Raw genomic sequence first — 17211 nt, forward strand, 5'->3', positions numbered from 1 at the left:
GGGTGTTCTTTTGGATAATGGGCTGTCAGACACATGGGCTTCGGTTCAATGGGACCTTTTTAGGACTTTTATGCTTCACACATTCACCATATCAACTTTAAGGTGATAACGCATCAATTTTTTTTACAGCTCCCAAGTGGACGACAAAATACGGGTTTACATTTTGCTGATAATGAGCATTTTCACATACAGGATGATGGAACACTTCTAAGCTGTGGTATCAACCCAATCTCCAAAACAAATGATGGCAATATACATTTCTGCAAACCTACGAAAATGTCAGGTTTACACAAAGGGGGAGCTGAATGCAGACACACAGGCGGGCAGTAACTTTACGAAAAGCCAGCTTTAATAACAAAAAGCTTAAAGTTCATATCCAAAATCCAAAAATGTAGCTGCAAAAGGAAGATAACAAAACAGGAGATAACAAAGAAACAAAAGCAAAACAAAGCACAAAACAATGGAGGAATCAGAAACACAAGACAGGAAGATGGAACAGGGAGACACAGGAACACAAGGGCAAAGCAGATCAGACACACTGACGAAGAGAGAGGAAGACAAGGACTGAAATACACAAGGGGGGATTAACTAATAGCACCCAGGTGAGGAGCAAAATAGAGGGAAAACAGACAAAGGGAGGAAATCAAAAGCAAAACATGACACGAGGACAGAACTTCAAAATAAAACAGGAAATAACGAAACCAAAAACTCAAACCACGACAGAAAATATTGAAACTTTACATTTCTTTATGTTCATTTTATGTTGACAAAGCTGTGCTTACCGTCTGTTTGAGCACAACCACTTGGTTAGGGTTATGAAAAGATCATGTTTAAGCTTAAAGTACCTGTTTTGGTCACCACAAACACGGCAGGAAATGTCCAGATAGCCTGTCAAGAATATCTGTTTTTTGTCCACAGAAACACGGCAGGAAATGGTACGTTAAGAAGTTAACTGCCAACATTTTATTCTGGTGACTGGCCTGTGGTGCTGCTGCCTTTACAGTACTTACAGAGAGAATGTGTTACTTGTTCTGTCAAGGGACACTAATGTATGCCAGTTGTTTATCCCCTATATGAAGACAGATGATATGCTCAGCATGCTAACCCACCAGTCAAATGTGTTGACCAGTGACTGAATAGTCATTGTTAGTACATGAGAAAAGAGACAGTCACACAGGAAAAGTTTAGCCATTATCATTTTTTTACTGTTGGTACTTATAAATATCCAGTTTAAATACACTAATAAAATAGCTTGGACATTTTCATGACTCGATATATTAACAGCTTCCCAAAAATTGAGATACTTCAGAGATTTCAGGATCTACAAACCTGAGCCACAAAAAGAAACGGAGGTCAACAGAAGGTTTGGTAACAGATGCTACACAGTAGCCGATAGGAGACATACAGGTCCAGTCCTCCACAAGTTACCACTGCTTTAGCACTGTCACTGGTACCTCTGTGGGCTGTGATTAAAAGGGAAAACTTTTGAATACATAATAGCCAGATTAATTATAAATAGGTTCATCCTGTTGTTGTGTTGAATTATTGATAGAGATTGTTGGAGGCTGGGGCTTTGAATAATTGGGGGATTGATTGCAAAGCGGTTATATTTAATTAAAAGCTCTGTGACAGTGTGTAACTTTTGGAGAGCTGTAAATGTAGAGCACATTATTGAGTAGTAGTATGTGAGAGTTCAAATCAGCTAAAGCAACATTTTCTCATCCTTAAAACATACATCAAGATACCTCCGTCACAAATCCCCGGTTGGTTTGTCTGGACTAAAATTGTCCCGCCGTGCGCTCAGACTCAAGCACTTAATCTCCATAAGTTAGACCCACACATGCATGTCTAATGCTGACTAATTACATGTCTGTGGGTGCCAGATTTCTTCAGATGAACTGAGCAAAGGACGGAGACGAAGAAGGTACTCTTCTTCTCTGTTCAAATCGTTTTTAACTGCATGCCCCCCGTGGTTAGCTGTACATCTGAGATGTGTAGAAATGCCAGTTTACCTGCTCACAACCGTCTTTGTTGCATTATTACCAGGTGAATACCCATGATTCTGAGCTTAAATGGAAAAAAAATTAAACAAATAATATGACACACACACATAATCATACCAGTGTTTTTCCTGGTTCAGGGATGCAGCAGTACAAGTTAAAGGTACCATCCATCTGTGTGATTTAATCCATTCCCTATACCTTACTCCTCATCTGATTCTACTTCTGCTCAATTCAGTCCCACATTTCCCAGCATGCCTTTTAACAGCCCACACAGAGGCTGGATCTGACCACAAAAGATGTTTTGCTATGGTTTTGGGTTTTAGTTTTATGTTCAGAGTCTGTCCTACTGTGTCCTGTTTTGTCACTTCCTGTCTTTGTTTCTTTCCTGCTTCTGTTATTGCCCTCATTAGTTTCAAACCTGGCCGTTTATCAGCCCCTGCGTATTCAGTCAGTGTGTTTCCCTCTTTCAGTTTGTCTCTTTGTCTGCGTCTCATCTGTGTTTACTACATGTGCTCCCTGTGCTTTATCGGTTTGTACTCAGCTTAGGTTTTGCATTTTTATATTTCCTTAGTGCTTGGATTTGCTTCTGCCTGTTTACTCAGTATTTGCAGCCTGCCAGTTTTTGTTTGGGTTCAGCTTTACTTTATTAAAGCTCGCTTTTCATTCCTACTCTCTGCCTGCCTCAAGTCTTGTGTTTTTGCAAAAAAGCTGACAGACGAGATGTCAGGGTCTGCAACCAAAGACGGGATGACTGAAGGCTGGCTACCTGCACCTCCACCATGATAGAGGATTCATCACATTGTCACTGGGATGTCTTCACCAGAGCTGGCTGTCCTTCATATATATATATATGTGTGTATATATATATATAAGTGGTCTTTCCTGTTTGCGATTGTTAGTTTTGTAGTTTGTGAGTCCAGCATCTCTACCAGTCAACAGAACAGTAGCCATATTACTGAAACTACTGAAATTGTAGGTGAAACTAAAAGTGAGTGTACCTGATATGTCAGTAGTTATTACTCACTGAACAGGAAAAGTGGTGCCTCCACAACTCCAGTTAGTATCGTAGGTCATATTTGAACCAGGAGGTGAATCTATAAACTGTGACAGATGTTCACAACACCCCAAAAATAATTTGCCTAAAGAGTTCAATACAAAGGGTCACATAAAATGTCATGTTGAGTCAATGTGTATAAATTAAACGACTAGATGTTTGATTTACTTTTAGGTATAATACTCAAATAATAAACACTTGAAAAAGGAGTTCCCCTTAATTTTATCTGTAATAATTGAATAAACACATAAGGTTCATAAGTCTACATTAATTTAATCAGACTAAGTCATATTATTTATTCAAACTGACTCAACATGATAGAAACACTTTGCATGGACTGTGAAACTTTACATTAAAAGGTGCAATATGTAACAATTGGCCACCAGTCAAATTCATATTCAAAAGAAAGATGTGGCCGCATATCACCAGAGTCACCGCTAACTGCAGCTAACTGTAGCTGCCATCAGGTAGTTAGCCCTGTTAGCCGTGCAGCTAGCAAACTGGTGAGGGACCAGGTGAGTGTTTTTGTTTGAACCGGTAGCACAGGAGCTAGAGCGGGTTAGCATGTTAGCTTCAGCAGATATCTCTGGAACACAATTCATAGAAATTATGTCAAAATTGTTATTTCTTCACTTTCTGTTGATAATTTTAGCTGTTTTTTAAAAAATGTTTCTAACAAAAATTCTTACATAGAGCCCCTTTAAACTTAATGTCTGTAATCAAATTATATGGAAAGTTTCATGTAATTTAAATAGTATAAGTCGGTGCTTTAGGCAAATTAGTTTTTTGAGTGGACCAGACATATATTTGTACAATATATACACCAAAAAAGGTTTAGGCTGGCTGAGCTGGCTAACCTTGTGCTGACTTTCTGAACATAGGGAGAGTCCTCTCTAGATAAAACCCACAGGTTGAGCAGTCATTTTCAGTTTGTCTTTGTTTTATTTTCAAATCAGTCTGACTAACCTGCTTGTTGCCATTACTATCACTGATAGAAACAATGGTTAAAGCTACAAAAATAAGACCTGAGCTGTAATAAACCAGAAATAGTCTTTACATTTTATGGAAAAAAGTATGCCCAGTTATTGGTGAATATATCCATTTAACTTCCATTTCTCCATCATAATGTGTGCAGGTGCATCCTACATGTAACAGCATGTTCAGGCTGCTGACAGGGACAGACAGCAGTGTTTATGCCTCACTTTGGAACGGCCTTTTTCATATCTTCTACCTTCCACATAGACACAACTTAGCGACGTGACTATTATCGAGGGGTCGTGGATCATCAAGGTAACAAAAACTTCTTCTTGGCTGATTTTATGGAGGCAGTTAGCCTCTGATCTTGAAATTCAAAAGGAGGACTGTGAAGGCAGAGACCCCTGAAATAGGACAGTAAATATCTGACCTCGAGTTTTCGCTCTGTTAAAGCTTCTGCACATCCATCTTACACCCACGCAGGCTTTTTCGATTATTTTGCCTGTTTAGACATCCTCTCAGTGCTGTGTGGGTGTATACAGGCTGTGTGTAAGTGTCAGCTTTATTATACCTGTTATGGCAGGTCAGATTTGAATGTGTATCGTTTGGTGAAGTCAACATAAAACATTTAACACAGACGGTTTAAATTAGACACAATAATTAGAAACACTAATGTGGACTGAGTATTCATATTTGTCATATTGATTTGATGTTGGAGCTTTCACATCACTGATCCTCTGCTCTGAGATCACCGGCTTTCATTGGACCAATGTGCTTGCCTTGAAATCAGACCTAGGGTGGGATTCTTGAGGTGTGCTTCATCTTCTCCAACCCCGACATTTTCAGCATCACTAAGGCCTCATTCAGACAGAATCGGGTGTTGCGGGTGAAAACGCCTGTCCTCCCGTTGATTTGAGTGATGGTAGTGTTGTGTGTGTGTGTTGGGCCATGGCATTGGTTGGGCTATGGCATTGCCAAAATACGAACCCCCCCCCCCCCCAAAAAAAAACAGAATCAGCTTTGGAAACACAACCCAAAGTAACATTGTGGTGGCCAATCAGATAAGGGCCTAGACACACCAAACCAAAATCAAAGAACTTGTGTTGCCTGCGTCTCGACCAAAAAGCTGTACTTGAACATACGGCAAAGACGACTGTCGACAACCAACTAGCTAATACGTTCAGCACCTGCAGATAAGGAAATTACTCTTCATACCACCAGGGGGTGGTAGTCTGTATTAATTATTCAAAAAGGGAAACCAGAAGACTCGGGACAGTTGGTACACAAACCGCTGTAATGATGAAGTGTTTTTTGACGCCACTCTCACCAATGCAGCCACTTTAATTCTCTAATCAAGTGGCAGAGGTGAAAAATAGAAGGAGAAACTGCACTAAACAAGTGAAATCATGGTTACAAGCACGACAGACTCAAGGGTCTTTCCCCTTCTGTTTCCGTTTCCCCTCTCATGCACTGACTCACTTAGCTGAGCAGCCAATCAGAGAGACTAAATGCTCAATCGGCCTAAAAAAAATCTAATTAAAATAAACGCAGACAAGAGCCGACTTGTTTAAGACCTTAAGCCGGTGATCAGACTATCAGCATGGCTTGCAAATGCTATCAGTATTAATGACCGAAAACGGTGTAAGTCGTCACCCAGATTAGGCTCGATGTTAGGCCTTACACCCTGTAATGTCTTGTAGTAAGTAAATATTTTTCTTAAACAATCACTGTAGGACCGACACGCTATTTAACAAATCCTACTCCAGCGAAGGCATGACCTGCAGATCAGAGGCAGAGTAGGATGGGACAGCCCTTGGTGTGCTATTAGCATGGCTAAATGCTAGCAACTGGGGGAATTTGTATTTGTGTAATGTTATGTTTCACTTACATTTGGTCTTGTGCACCAGTTTTAAACCCACCATAAGGATATGCCGTGCATCCTTCTTGTTCTTTGCAAGTAAATGTGTCACTAAAAGAAACGGCATGATAGTAGCAAGGAAAATAGCAGCTTTTTTTTGTTGTTTTATGGCGGTTGGCTGATTTTAGGTGAATTGCCGCCACCCTCTGGATTGGGGAGGTTAAAGTTCACAACATTACGTCACACATTACGTTTTTGTGCCGTGGAATGACTCCCACAACCCCAGATTCTGTCTGCCTGGAGCCTAATGCTGAGTGAGCCAGAGTCGAGTTACTTGCTGGTGTTAGAGGAACTAGGAGGTCTTAAATCATCTTTTCTGGATGAACCTCATGTTCTTGCGCCTGAACTCATAAATATGATGCCTGCCAGCATGATTGACAGCTCGAATAAATTCCAAAGCACGCTCTGAAACTTAGAGAGATAAGGTTTCTATCACAATACCAGTTTAAATCCTCGCTGGATATTCTCATTGCACTTTCTTTCTCATCTTTGTGAAACTGAGGGAATCTCCAGCACCCGTCCTGCCTACACTGAGTCAAGAAATGTGTAACGGTAATAAATCAAAAGCTGTCTCCTCCACATAATTTGTGCAATAGATCAGCCAGTTTGTGTTGCACAATTGCACAAACATATTGAATCCATGCTCACTCAATTTGTTATGGTGATTGTGCAATGAGACTGAGGGAGTGCGGGCCCTATCTTAAACTGTGGATGGGGACCCAAAATACATCACAGGCTGGCTTCTGCAATAACCAGAGTGCTTATATGATTTCATGAGTCTGCCCCCTGGAACAAGCGACTATATTTCTCATTTGGATTGCAGAGTGGGAAGTTTTAAGAGCCCCGGTACCATCTGTGAGTGTCTCTTCTCTCAGGTCATTGGTATAAAATGGTTATTAGGTTACTGATGGTCCGTGTCTGATTGAAGCACATCTCTTCCTGTGCAGATTCTCGTTAAAAATAGGTCCGGTATCCAAGCTCATTTTTTGGACACTTAGTTCGCTGCTTAGGTCAGCATGTTAGTCCATTCCTAACTGGACTCTAATTGTTTTTACGTGAACCAGAACTCTGCGAAGGTCGGTCTCGGGTCTTGGTCAGTTTGGTTTTTCAGGTGAAGCCAGAAGATTCTCACTGGAAGCTCCTCGCTTACTAGGTTAGTCCATCGCAACAAAGGTGACTATGTGACTGGTGCCAGTGTGTTCACTGTGGCAGGACGGTCAGTATGTTAGTGATGGTCCATTTCTGATCGGTGCACTCCTGAATGGCTAGCTGGAAAGTGAACTCTGACTGTTTGCTCTCCACCAGCTCCAGACAATTCTGAGACTCGATGTTCTGGATAGAGCCACCCTGAGGGGACACAGAGAGAGGTGAGTGGGATTTACAGAATAAAAGCAATAATGTACAACAAGGTGAGGCTGTTGAAGAAAAAAATAATGGATGAGACAAGCGAAGAATGCAACACTACTTAGTGCCATGTTTTGGTGCCCAATACATTATTGTCAGACACTTGTATGACATTGTAAGACCGTTCTTACAATTTTATACCTTTCTGCATTCTTGTTTGCAGTTTTTAATGTATTACCTTGCAAGGTCAATGGATTCACGAGGTCAGTTGATCACATGAGCTCACGGGCTTCAAGTTATGCATTTGGTTTTGGTGTGACGACCACCTACAGAAGCACCTGCTCGTTTGAAAACAACGATGGCGACTCCTCAAGAGGTTGGCATACAGTAGATGTTGCTATAGCATCCAAACTGTATTGGAACTGGAGAGTATATTTCACTTGAAAGAAGAGCAAAGAACGACACTGATGGCTTTTCTCAGCGGAGAAGATGTTTTCGCTCTTCTCTCGACTGGTTTCGGTAAGACTTTGATATACTAAGTCGCTCTCCTACTGTTGATCTGTTTGGCTCAAGTAAGCCCAGGTAGACTGACAGACAGATGGTTTATCCAATTACTTTCTAAGTAAGTTTTTAAGGTGAGCCTGCCCTTTTGACTTTCAGCTGACTGAGCTCTGACTTAACCAGAAGAAGTCAATAAGGCTAAAGATTCAACATTCAATAATTTATTACCATTTTAATGAAACATTACTCAATCCAACCAGTCCAAGCAGATGGCTGCCCACCATTGAGTCCGGTTCTGCTCGAGGTTTCTGCCTGTTAAAAGGCAGCTTTTTCTCGCCACTGTCGCCAAGTGCTTGCTCATAGGGCAAATGTTGGGTCTCTGTAAGTAAATTAATCAAGGAGTATGGTCTAGGCCTGCTCACTTAGGAAAGTGTCATGAGATGACTTTCGTTGTGAATTGCCACTATACAAATAAAGATTGATTGATTCATTGATTGATTAAGGATTGATTAAGTGGATTTTGTCCTAGTGTTTGCTTTAGGTTGACTAAACAGAACCACACAAATACACAAAAACAATACAATGCAAATACCGATCAACATAAGCTTATCAAATATAATTTAGCAAGGCAGCTGAATACATGAACAGCATAAACATATTCATACAGTACTCAGGCAGAGTTACTAAAACACAAGTGTCTAGTGCATTAAGAAACCCGCTGGGGGACACAGGTAGGTTGAATTCATGGACTGAACTGATGATGAGGAGTTAAGGGCCCTCACTGCCTCAGGACATGTGCTGTTACTGAGACAAGTAGTTTCAGCCTGGTGTTAAGGCAATACACTGTAGAGAGAATTTCTGTTTGAGCAATATTCAACAGAGAACACTTGTCATTATGAATCTCCTGCAGGCCCACACAAACACAGTTTTAGACCTGGGGGACCTGAAAAATCTCAGTGCAATTAAAACACTTTTGACTACAGAACCTAACCTCAACACAAATTATAGGCATACATAAAAAACACCAATTATATATCAATTTATGTCCAATTACAGCCACACAAGATTGGAGGAACAGTGCACTACACCTACAATCTCAACAGACACCAGCCGGTCAGTATTCTGTGTGGTTTAACAACCAATAACTTTTTTAAGCTAAGTTTGAGTCTCTGGATCTTTTACAGCGTGCATCCCTCCAGCTGCTGGAGGTACGCTGTAAATATTATGAGCCACTTTACAGCAAAGCTGCACGGGCGTATCATCTGCCAGACATGGTCAGTATATATTTGACCTTGTGTTTGGAATTTCACAGCCTGTAATCACAAATTAGACCCAGTTTAATACAGTGGACAGAGTCCACGCTGCAGCAATGAATACGTTCAAGGTCCTACTGTGAGTAAGCCCCTCAGTCATCAGGTCACCAACAAAGAGACGCCACGGGTAGAAAACAGGATTTATTCAGGCCAGCAGTGTCATGCATCCTTTTAGGAAGGTTCTTAAAAAATAGGTTAAAGGGAACTGCAGAGTCGAGCAAACCCCTTTACGTGTGATCAATTGTGAATAAAACAATATAGATTAATGTGTCTTTAAGAATCTGTGCTGTGCTGCCGGGAATTGAACGATGTTACCTTCTGTGCTTTTCACATGAAAGTAATATGTAACCGCCACAATTTTAAAAAAGGTTGAATCAAATGCTTATCTGGAACTTGAAGCTATAAATGTCACATCTTCGTTGTAATTTGAATGTATCTTATTATATGTATTACTGTATTTGTCTATTTAACAGTTAGTTTTTTAATTACGGACCACAGGTCAGGTAATAGCCTCCTAGCAGTTTGAGGACATCAACATGGGCTCAGAGAAAATATAATGTCCATTTTTATGTATTTTCTGACATTTTATATACTATGATTAATTAATTAGTTTAGAAAACAATGCTTTGATTAATTGACAATGACAGTAATTGTTAATAACAGTTGAGTTGTTCCGATTCCGATGCCAGTATCGAAAATGCCGGCATCGGTATCGGCGAGTACTGGAGTCCAGGCACCGATCCGATACCACGTAATTTATTAGTCTAGCTCCGTTAGCTCCGAGATTCTACCGGATACGTGTCCGCTGCGTTACGGCTCCGGTACGGGTTGGCTCCGTCGTCCTCGTCCGGCAACCCCCACCAGCTGTGTTTTGAGTCCGCCACAGCAGCTCCGCCGATCAGCTGGAGTTACGAAACCGAGGAATTCTCGGGATGATTACATAATCACACACGACCGCAGTTATATGTATGTGTTATAAACACAACATCACGAAGTGTTCCCGACTGAAGGATTAGAAGAAGAGCGCGTATTTGTCTCTTATTTGAGGTTTTTGTGCTTGTATCAACACGGAGTGTTTTATTTTGAAAATTAACCGGATGTCATGTTATTAATTCGGACTTCCTGTCTGCTCTGTGCTGAATTCGGCTTTATACTATTCTTTTTAAAAATAAATGGCTTTCATTTGCTGTATTCATTCATGTTTTACAAAGGGTTTAACCTGAGCCAGGCCTCACCACATTGATAATCATATCACAGTCATGCAGGCGTAGTATGATATATATAATTTTTTATAACACACTGGTATCGGTATCGGTACTCGTATCGGCCGATACCCACAGCATAAGTATCGGAATCGGTATCAGGAGGGAGAAAATGGTATCGGAACATAAATAAATAAAAATAAATAACAGCCCTGATCAACGTTTAAGGTGATGTATTTCTCAGGATACAACACAGGGTTGAATAACAAAATAAGAGTTTGTATCTCCTTCGTACTACACAAACATAGAACATGTAAACAGCCATTTAGCTGATATACACATCCAGGAAATACTGTAATTCTGTAGAGCATTTATTAAAGTTGCATCAGGGTGAATGTACGGCAGCAACAAGATGAAAATGATTAAATTGGTCTGCAGCTGCACATTAAAAGTTCGATCAGGTAAACGCTGTCCATCCACTTTGACTGTGTGTGAGCACCATGCATCAATTACGTAAACACAGAGTCCACCTCTCCTCGTCCTGCTGTAGTCCTGCGCACGTCCACTTGATCCATGACGTTGTGGTGGAGACATGTCTGTAAAGATGTGGGCACAGCAGTGTCTGATTTCCCTGTTGCTTGCCCAGCTGAGGCCCACTTGTCCATTTCATTTTGCTGCAACCAGACATTAGCCAGGAGCATAAATCCAAGCTGGATTAGCACGTCTCTGCCCGATTCTCTTCTTCCCTGAGACGGTCCAGCTGGTCACCTTGGATGGTCAAAGGATGCCGTGGGCAGTTATCATCTCAGAGTCTGCTGCTCTGAATGCAAAACCTGCACTTTCCACTCCAATAGTGATGAATGCTTTTTTATCGTTGGCGTTTAAATGTGTTCCAGCAACAAAACTTAAAAATTGACGGTTAAAAAAACAAATCTAGCAAAATTTATGTATGTGTTACTGTTTTTTTTTTTGTCCTTCTGCATCTTTCAAGGGCCACAATAGATTGTCTGAGATTATTGTCTCATATTTGACATTTTTGAAGTGAATATGTGATTTATTGTCTTCCTTTTCGTGAGTTAAATAAACTCGACCGAACAAACATGTCTTTCTAAATTTACAGTCAAGCTAACAATCCTCTTGTTTTAATCCATTCTGCCCAAATTATTTCATCTTACACTTGGATTCAATAAGTGTTGGATGTTTGCTATGCACTTTTAATCATTGTTATCTAGATGTTTTGGCATAAGTGCAGATTCGTTATTTGTGCCAATAAAGCACACTGAAGTGAACTGAATTGAAAGAGACAGAGGGAGATGTTGTGGGAATGCAAAGTATGTGTGTGCATGTGTGTGTCTGTGTTATCCGTGTGTGTGCGCACACCGTATTTCTTCCAAACAACGTCACTTTGAATAAAAGGCTTGCTTTATTGTCATTTAATACGAGCCCCTGGCCCCCTACCTCCTCTGTGTGTGTATGTGTGTGTCTGTGTGTGTGTGTTTATGTCTTACTTTCTTGAACAATAGGCTAGCACCCAAAGTAGGTCCTTAGTTATATGGCAAGAACAGTAATATGTTTTAATGAGCCTGAGCCCCGGCAGAGAGGAGACTGAACCCATTTGTGTCACACTGGCTGCCTACTTTGGGAAGGCTGCTTTGCTTTAAATCAATATGCCGTACATCTCCCACAATAACAAAAGCATGCGTGCGCGCACACACACACACACACACACACACACACACACACACACACACACGCGGAACGACTATCAGAGGAACGACTATCAGTAGAGTCCCGGGAGCAGAACTAAGTGTACCGCGGTGTATGAACGTTTCTGAATCTTGCTGCTAACTCCACATTCTGTATGTGGACGCTTGATTACACTACAATACAAAAATACAAAAAAAAGCGGACCTGTGTACAACAACAACAGAGTCACGTTCTCCTTGAGGCTCACTGAAAAGCTATCGATTCCCTCAGCTCGCTTGTCTGTGTGCACAGCTGCCTCTGCACAGAGCAGTCCGTCCACACATCGGCTGGCCGGCATGTGTAGGTGTGATAACTTGACGGAACAAACTGTCCACATTCTGGTGTCACGCCTACACATACAGAACACGCACACACGTGTACACTATCTCACACAAACACTCATGAGAGAGTAGGTGTGCAATCCCAACTATGTTGGACTCACATATTGGATTTTCAACGGTTAGCCTCTGTTGAAATTGATCCCAGGCTAATGAGTGAAACACTGCACCACGCTGTGTTAGGAACAGAGCAAAATCCTATTTGATTTTTAATGATCGACCAGCTGAATCCATTTTATAAAGTTCAGGTTTTTATTAAGAGCACTTTCGTGTGAGGCAGGTGGAATATGATGCCTCTGAAAATCCAATCAGCAGGTAAATTATCTTTTTTTAAAGCAGGATGAGAGAAGCGCTCTAACAAGTAATGAAAAAAGTTGACCTAATGAAGCTTTCAGCGACTGAGATTGCTGGTTTACTATGCCCAAATATCGATTGTATTGTGGTCTGTTGCATATTTTTGGATGATTGCTTCTCTTTTAGTATTTGCCTCTTTTTATTTTACGTCTTCCTCGTCTGCATCAGGAGACAACAGGCTTCACATTAACTAATGGAGTTTCTACTGTAAAACACAATCTTTACTGCTTGTGCAACTGTCCCCCAGTGGCAAAAACAATGAATTTATGCAGTACTTATCCATTACTGTAAACTAGTAGACAGAACCACCGTGACATCACCCAGAGGCTTCTGAAGAGCCAGAATGAAGCCCAAAGTGGGTGGTACCAGCCGACTCCATCTTGGCAGCACCCGCCTTCGCCGATGGCTAATCAAAATGGGTGTGTGGTACTGAAGCAAGCCTCGTCAGTTAAACGAGCCCACCAAGCTGTAAGCTACCAAGCTTGCTAAGCTAAGTCTAACAAGCTATCAGTGTTCATAAAGAAAGAATAGCATGTTTAAACTTTCAGCATTCGCTTGAGTTTGATTGCGGGATCATTGGTGTTTATTTGAGTTACTCGCACAAGTTTAATCGCAGGTTTATTGCCCCAAAAAGTCAGAATACTTTACTGGACATTAGTGGCAAGATAGCGAGCAACAACCGCAACACAACGCAACCTGGGTTGTTTGTTCATACAAAACACCAGCGTCTGTCCCTCCACTCCAGTCTGTTAGTATAATTAACCTTTTATTCTTCTGACATTTGCATAAAACAATTCTCCAAAAGGCACCAACACCACATACACAGCAGAGCAGTGAAGATCAGTGACTGGATTAAGCTGAGCTGAAGCCAAACAGACAGCTGGCGGCTAGCTTTCAATCAGTGGCGTTGAGCCTTGATTTAATTCAAACAAGTGAGTTATATAAAAATGTACTGCTGCACAGTTGTCATGAGCCGGGAAATGAGGCATGGATACCAAAACCGATTTTGCACCTAGCTATAAACATGGGCTCTTATGGGGATTGAATCACTTTTGGAGCCAGCCTCAAGTGGCTACTAGAGGAACTGCAGTTTTTGGGACTTCTGCATGGGTTTAATTTTTCAGCCCCGGCGGTTGCCCCTCGGTCTGATCCATTGACCGTATAAAATATAGATAAAACTATTGGGTTTGAGATGTGAAGCCAAAGTGGAAGTGCCTTAAACCTGCAGTCTTTATGCAATCTAATGGCAGGTGACTCCACTTCTTTATAAAAAGAAGTCTTGTAAGTAAGCTTATGAGAAAATGAGCCTACTTCTCACTTGAACAGTTTCCTAGTGAGGTTATGGTCTCAATTGCTAGTTTCAAGTCTTCTTCAATACAGAATGGTGTTCATTTTGTGAATTATGGTTCCATTTAGAGTAAAACATACGTCAAAGCAGGGTATGCGTTTGGGCGTGGCTACCTTGTGATTGACAAGTCACTAAATCGTCATATCCTTGGGTTATCAGTCAGATCCGATCAGTATTCTCCCCAGCTCCACCCTCTCATCCAAATATGGTCACTTTTGGCTCCAAAAAAAAGAAGATGGCAACAAATTCCAATTTTAAGGCTTTAAAACAGTCACCCACAAACCAATAGGTGACATCACAGCGGGTTTACACTTGGTCTGACTTCAAGGCTTGAGGTTTGGTTAGGTAAATCTTTTATAGTCTGTAATGTCAGGTTCAGTGCTGTTCACTCACAGACGACATGTTTGCATTTGTTTGTATCAGTTCTCTGGGAAAAGAATTACAAGTCCATCTTGACGGGAGAGATAGAACCTCCATTACAAAGCCTCCAAACAATTTCAAGTTTTTGGGAGCATGTCACATAGTCACACAGTCACAAGGACCAGAAAATGTATGGACGTGGTAACTGTGACGCCTCCTCATCAATCAACCACTCTCATCTGCTGAGCTACATCTGACAGATCCTGACAGTCTGACAACTTTTGAGATCAATTTTCTTACTGAGTCACAGTCTTAAAAAAACCCTGATTCATTAAATGTGCAGTAGCCAGTTCACCCTGAAGACTTCTAGCCTTCTGTTTTATTTCATAAGGGGTGTATAAATTTGATATGACAAAGGAAGTGGTCATTAATTTAGCAGAGGAGGGCTGTCTCTGCTGCAGGAAAGAGTGGTCATTATGAGAAAGGTGAGCTTTCCAACAGATAAATGTATTGTAAGACAACTTGCAAGTTCTGCTTATGTGCTGGCATAACGAGACACATTAAAGCTGTTCTCATGAATGTTTTTAGAATATCACTGAATTAAATGACTGTAATTTGAAAGGGTTTGCTCATAGTGACAAACTCATAGAGATTTATCACCGACTCAGCACTGTGGAGCCTTTTGTGTCTTTTCACTCACTGTTTTGGTTTACTTCCTGTGTGACATGGTTAACAATGTTGCCACTGTACCAGATATATGTGTATTTTTATGGAGCCAGAGCAGAGATAGTGCATTTTGGCATTGAAAATAAAATTTGCCATCGAAGAAAACACTGGCACTGAAACATTTGTCCTTGAAAAAGTTGTCTTGGCCCTGAAACAAACATTTGGCACTGATTTTTTTTTTTTTTTCCAGTGACAGGATTTTTACAATGTCAGTATTTTTTCAGTGTCACTGGTTTGCAGTTTCAACTTTCTATAACTGCTGGGGCATGGAGAGGAGGGGTTTGAGGGGAAGGAGAGTATGATTTTAATATCTGCATACTAATGAGGAAACTCCTCCGATGGAGATTTGCAGTTACGGAGCAAAAACAGTCCTGACATGAGAACACAAGTCCCACAGAAAACACTGTTCCTGCACCGCCTGGTTTTGAGTCTGCTACTGCTGTAGCAGCGTTATTTTACGTCCTGCCCGTTAAGTAATGCGCATGTGCAGCTCTCACCAAAGATTCAACAGAGGCGAGATGTCTCACTCTGTCGCTAAAATGGAGTGTTCAAGACACAGTGTGTAAAGGGATGCTGCAGCAATGCACCATATGAGAAAATTAATGTGTTTTTTTAAAATTTAAGTATGTAAACCTATTCTACTAGGACCACCAAATAAAAGTATGAACCTGAAAATTTGCATAATATGACCTCTTTAAAACAGAAATGAACTGAAAAACATCAAAATGACTCCATGCAGTTTGTCTGGTGTAATCCAAGTCTCTAAGCCCTGAGATCCCCAATTAATCTGAAGAGACGTCATTTATACCCTTTTTAAAGCCGAAATCTTCACTGTAGCTGCTGAGCTAAGAAAGCATTAGCGTACAACCTGTCTGAAGTGGGTGCACTAGCTCGACCGCACATAGAGGATGTAAAATGTCTTCTAAAATAAATCTGGAATCACAAGGCTTACGGAGAATTGCGAGAATTTTTTCTAGTAGTTATTTCTAGTCCCCACCTACTTCAGGTGCTTAGGAGAACGCTGCAACGCTGTTTTGCTGTGAAACTCCAGAAATGTTTCGTGGACTACGAAACTTCACCTGACTTTCCATCAGCATGGGGGTGAGCAGATAATGACTGAATTGAAATTTTGGGTGAACTGTTCCTTGAAGGTCATTGCCTTTACAGCCTTTTATCGCTGCATTGCACAAAATACACTGATCCTCCATCATTTTTGCTTTCAGAAACAGCATGAGCACTGGGTTTGACATTTCCAACCTTTACACTGCCTGCTGCCGTGGGCTGCTAATGGGACATTGTAGCAGGAGGGACTTGTTATAGTGGACTCCGCTGATGGCTTTAACTATGTATGGTACAGTAACGGAACTTATGATCCATTAAAGTAATCACCATGGTCTTTCTTACCTTCTCTGCTAAAAACCGGTCAATTGGCTTTCTCGTAGTGTACGACCTCCTGAGTGACTTCCAACAAATGTACTTAAAAGTCTTAGCTTTACCTCTTGGCTTCCCTGAGGAGTTCAGCTCAGACTAAGTGTACAGAAGCTGCGTTATAGCATATACAAGCACACACACACATTCCTGTTCCTGCAATCTTACACGTACACACACAGACAAATAGTTGGCTTTCGTCCAGCACCTTGTCCTCAATTCAGCAGTGAGCCCTTCTGTCATTCTGGAGAGTGCAGAGTTGGACCACACTATTGATTCCCTGCTATTAAGGCGGGAACACTAGTTAATCAGTCGGTCAGACAGCCAGTCAGCCAGAAAGCCATCAGACAGCCAGTCAGCGGGTTGGCCTGCAAGTCAGGCAATCTGTCAGCCAGGCGCTCAATCACCAAGTCATTCACCTCAGGAGGATGTGGTGAATAAAAGCACTGCAGGGAGACAAAGAGCGGAGACGACTGGAGCACCGAGCGTGAAGTGCTTCTGCAAATGCAAATCACACTCGATGAGATGTTCATGCTGAAATACACTGATTTCATCTTTACACAAGTGGGGTGGCAGCAGTGACGCACCTCCTCTCCTTACG

General features: G+C 41.4%; 1 protein-coding gene across 2 annotated transcripts in view; it reads right to left on the reverse strand.

Moving 5' to 3' along the window:
* Positions 1-1180: 1180 nt before the first annotated feature.
* LOC311263766 (polypeptide N-acetylgalactosaminyltransferase 18-like) overlaps positions 1181-17211 on the reverse strand; it is a 169149-nt gene continuing 153118 nt past the window's right edge. For both annotated transcript variants that reach the window (XM_084364063.1, XM_084364062.1), the window contains exon 11: positions 1181-7297. In XM_084364063.1, the coding sequence (XP_084220189.1) occupies positions 7151-7297 (147 nt within the window). In that variant the 3' untranslated portion in view covers positions 1181-7150. The remainder of the gene's footprint in view (positions 7298-17211) is intronic.

Source organism: Pagrus pagrus (assembly GCF_965226575.1).
Source record: "Pagrus pagrus genome assembly, chromosome: 10".
In the NCBI taxonomy this organism is placed as follows: domain Eukaryota; kingdom Metazoa; phylum Chordata; class Actinopteri; order Spariformes; family Sparidae; genus Pagrus; species Pagrus pagrus.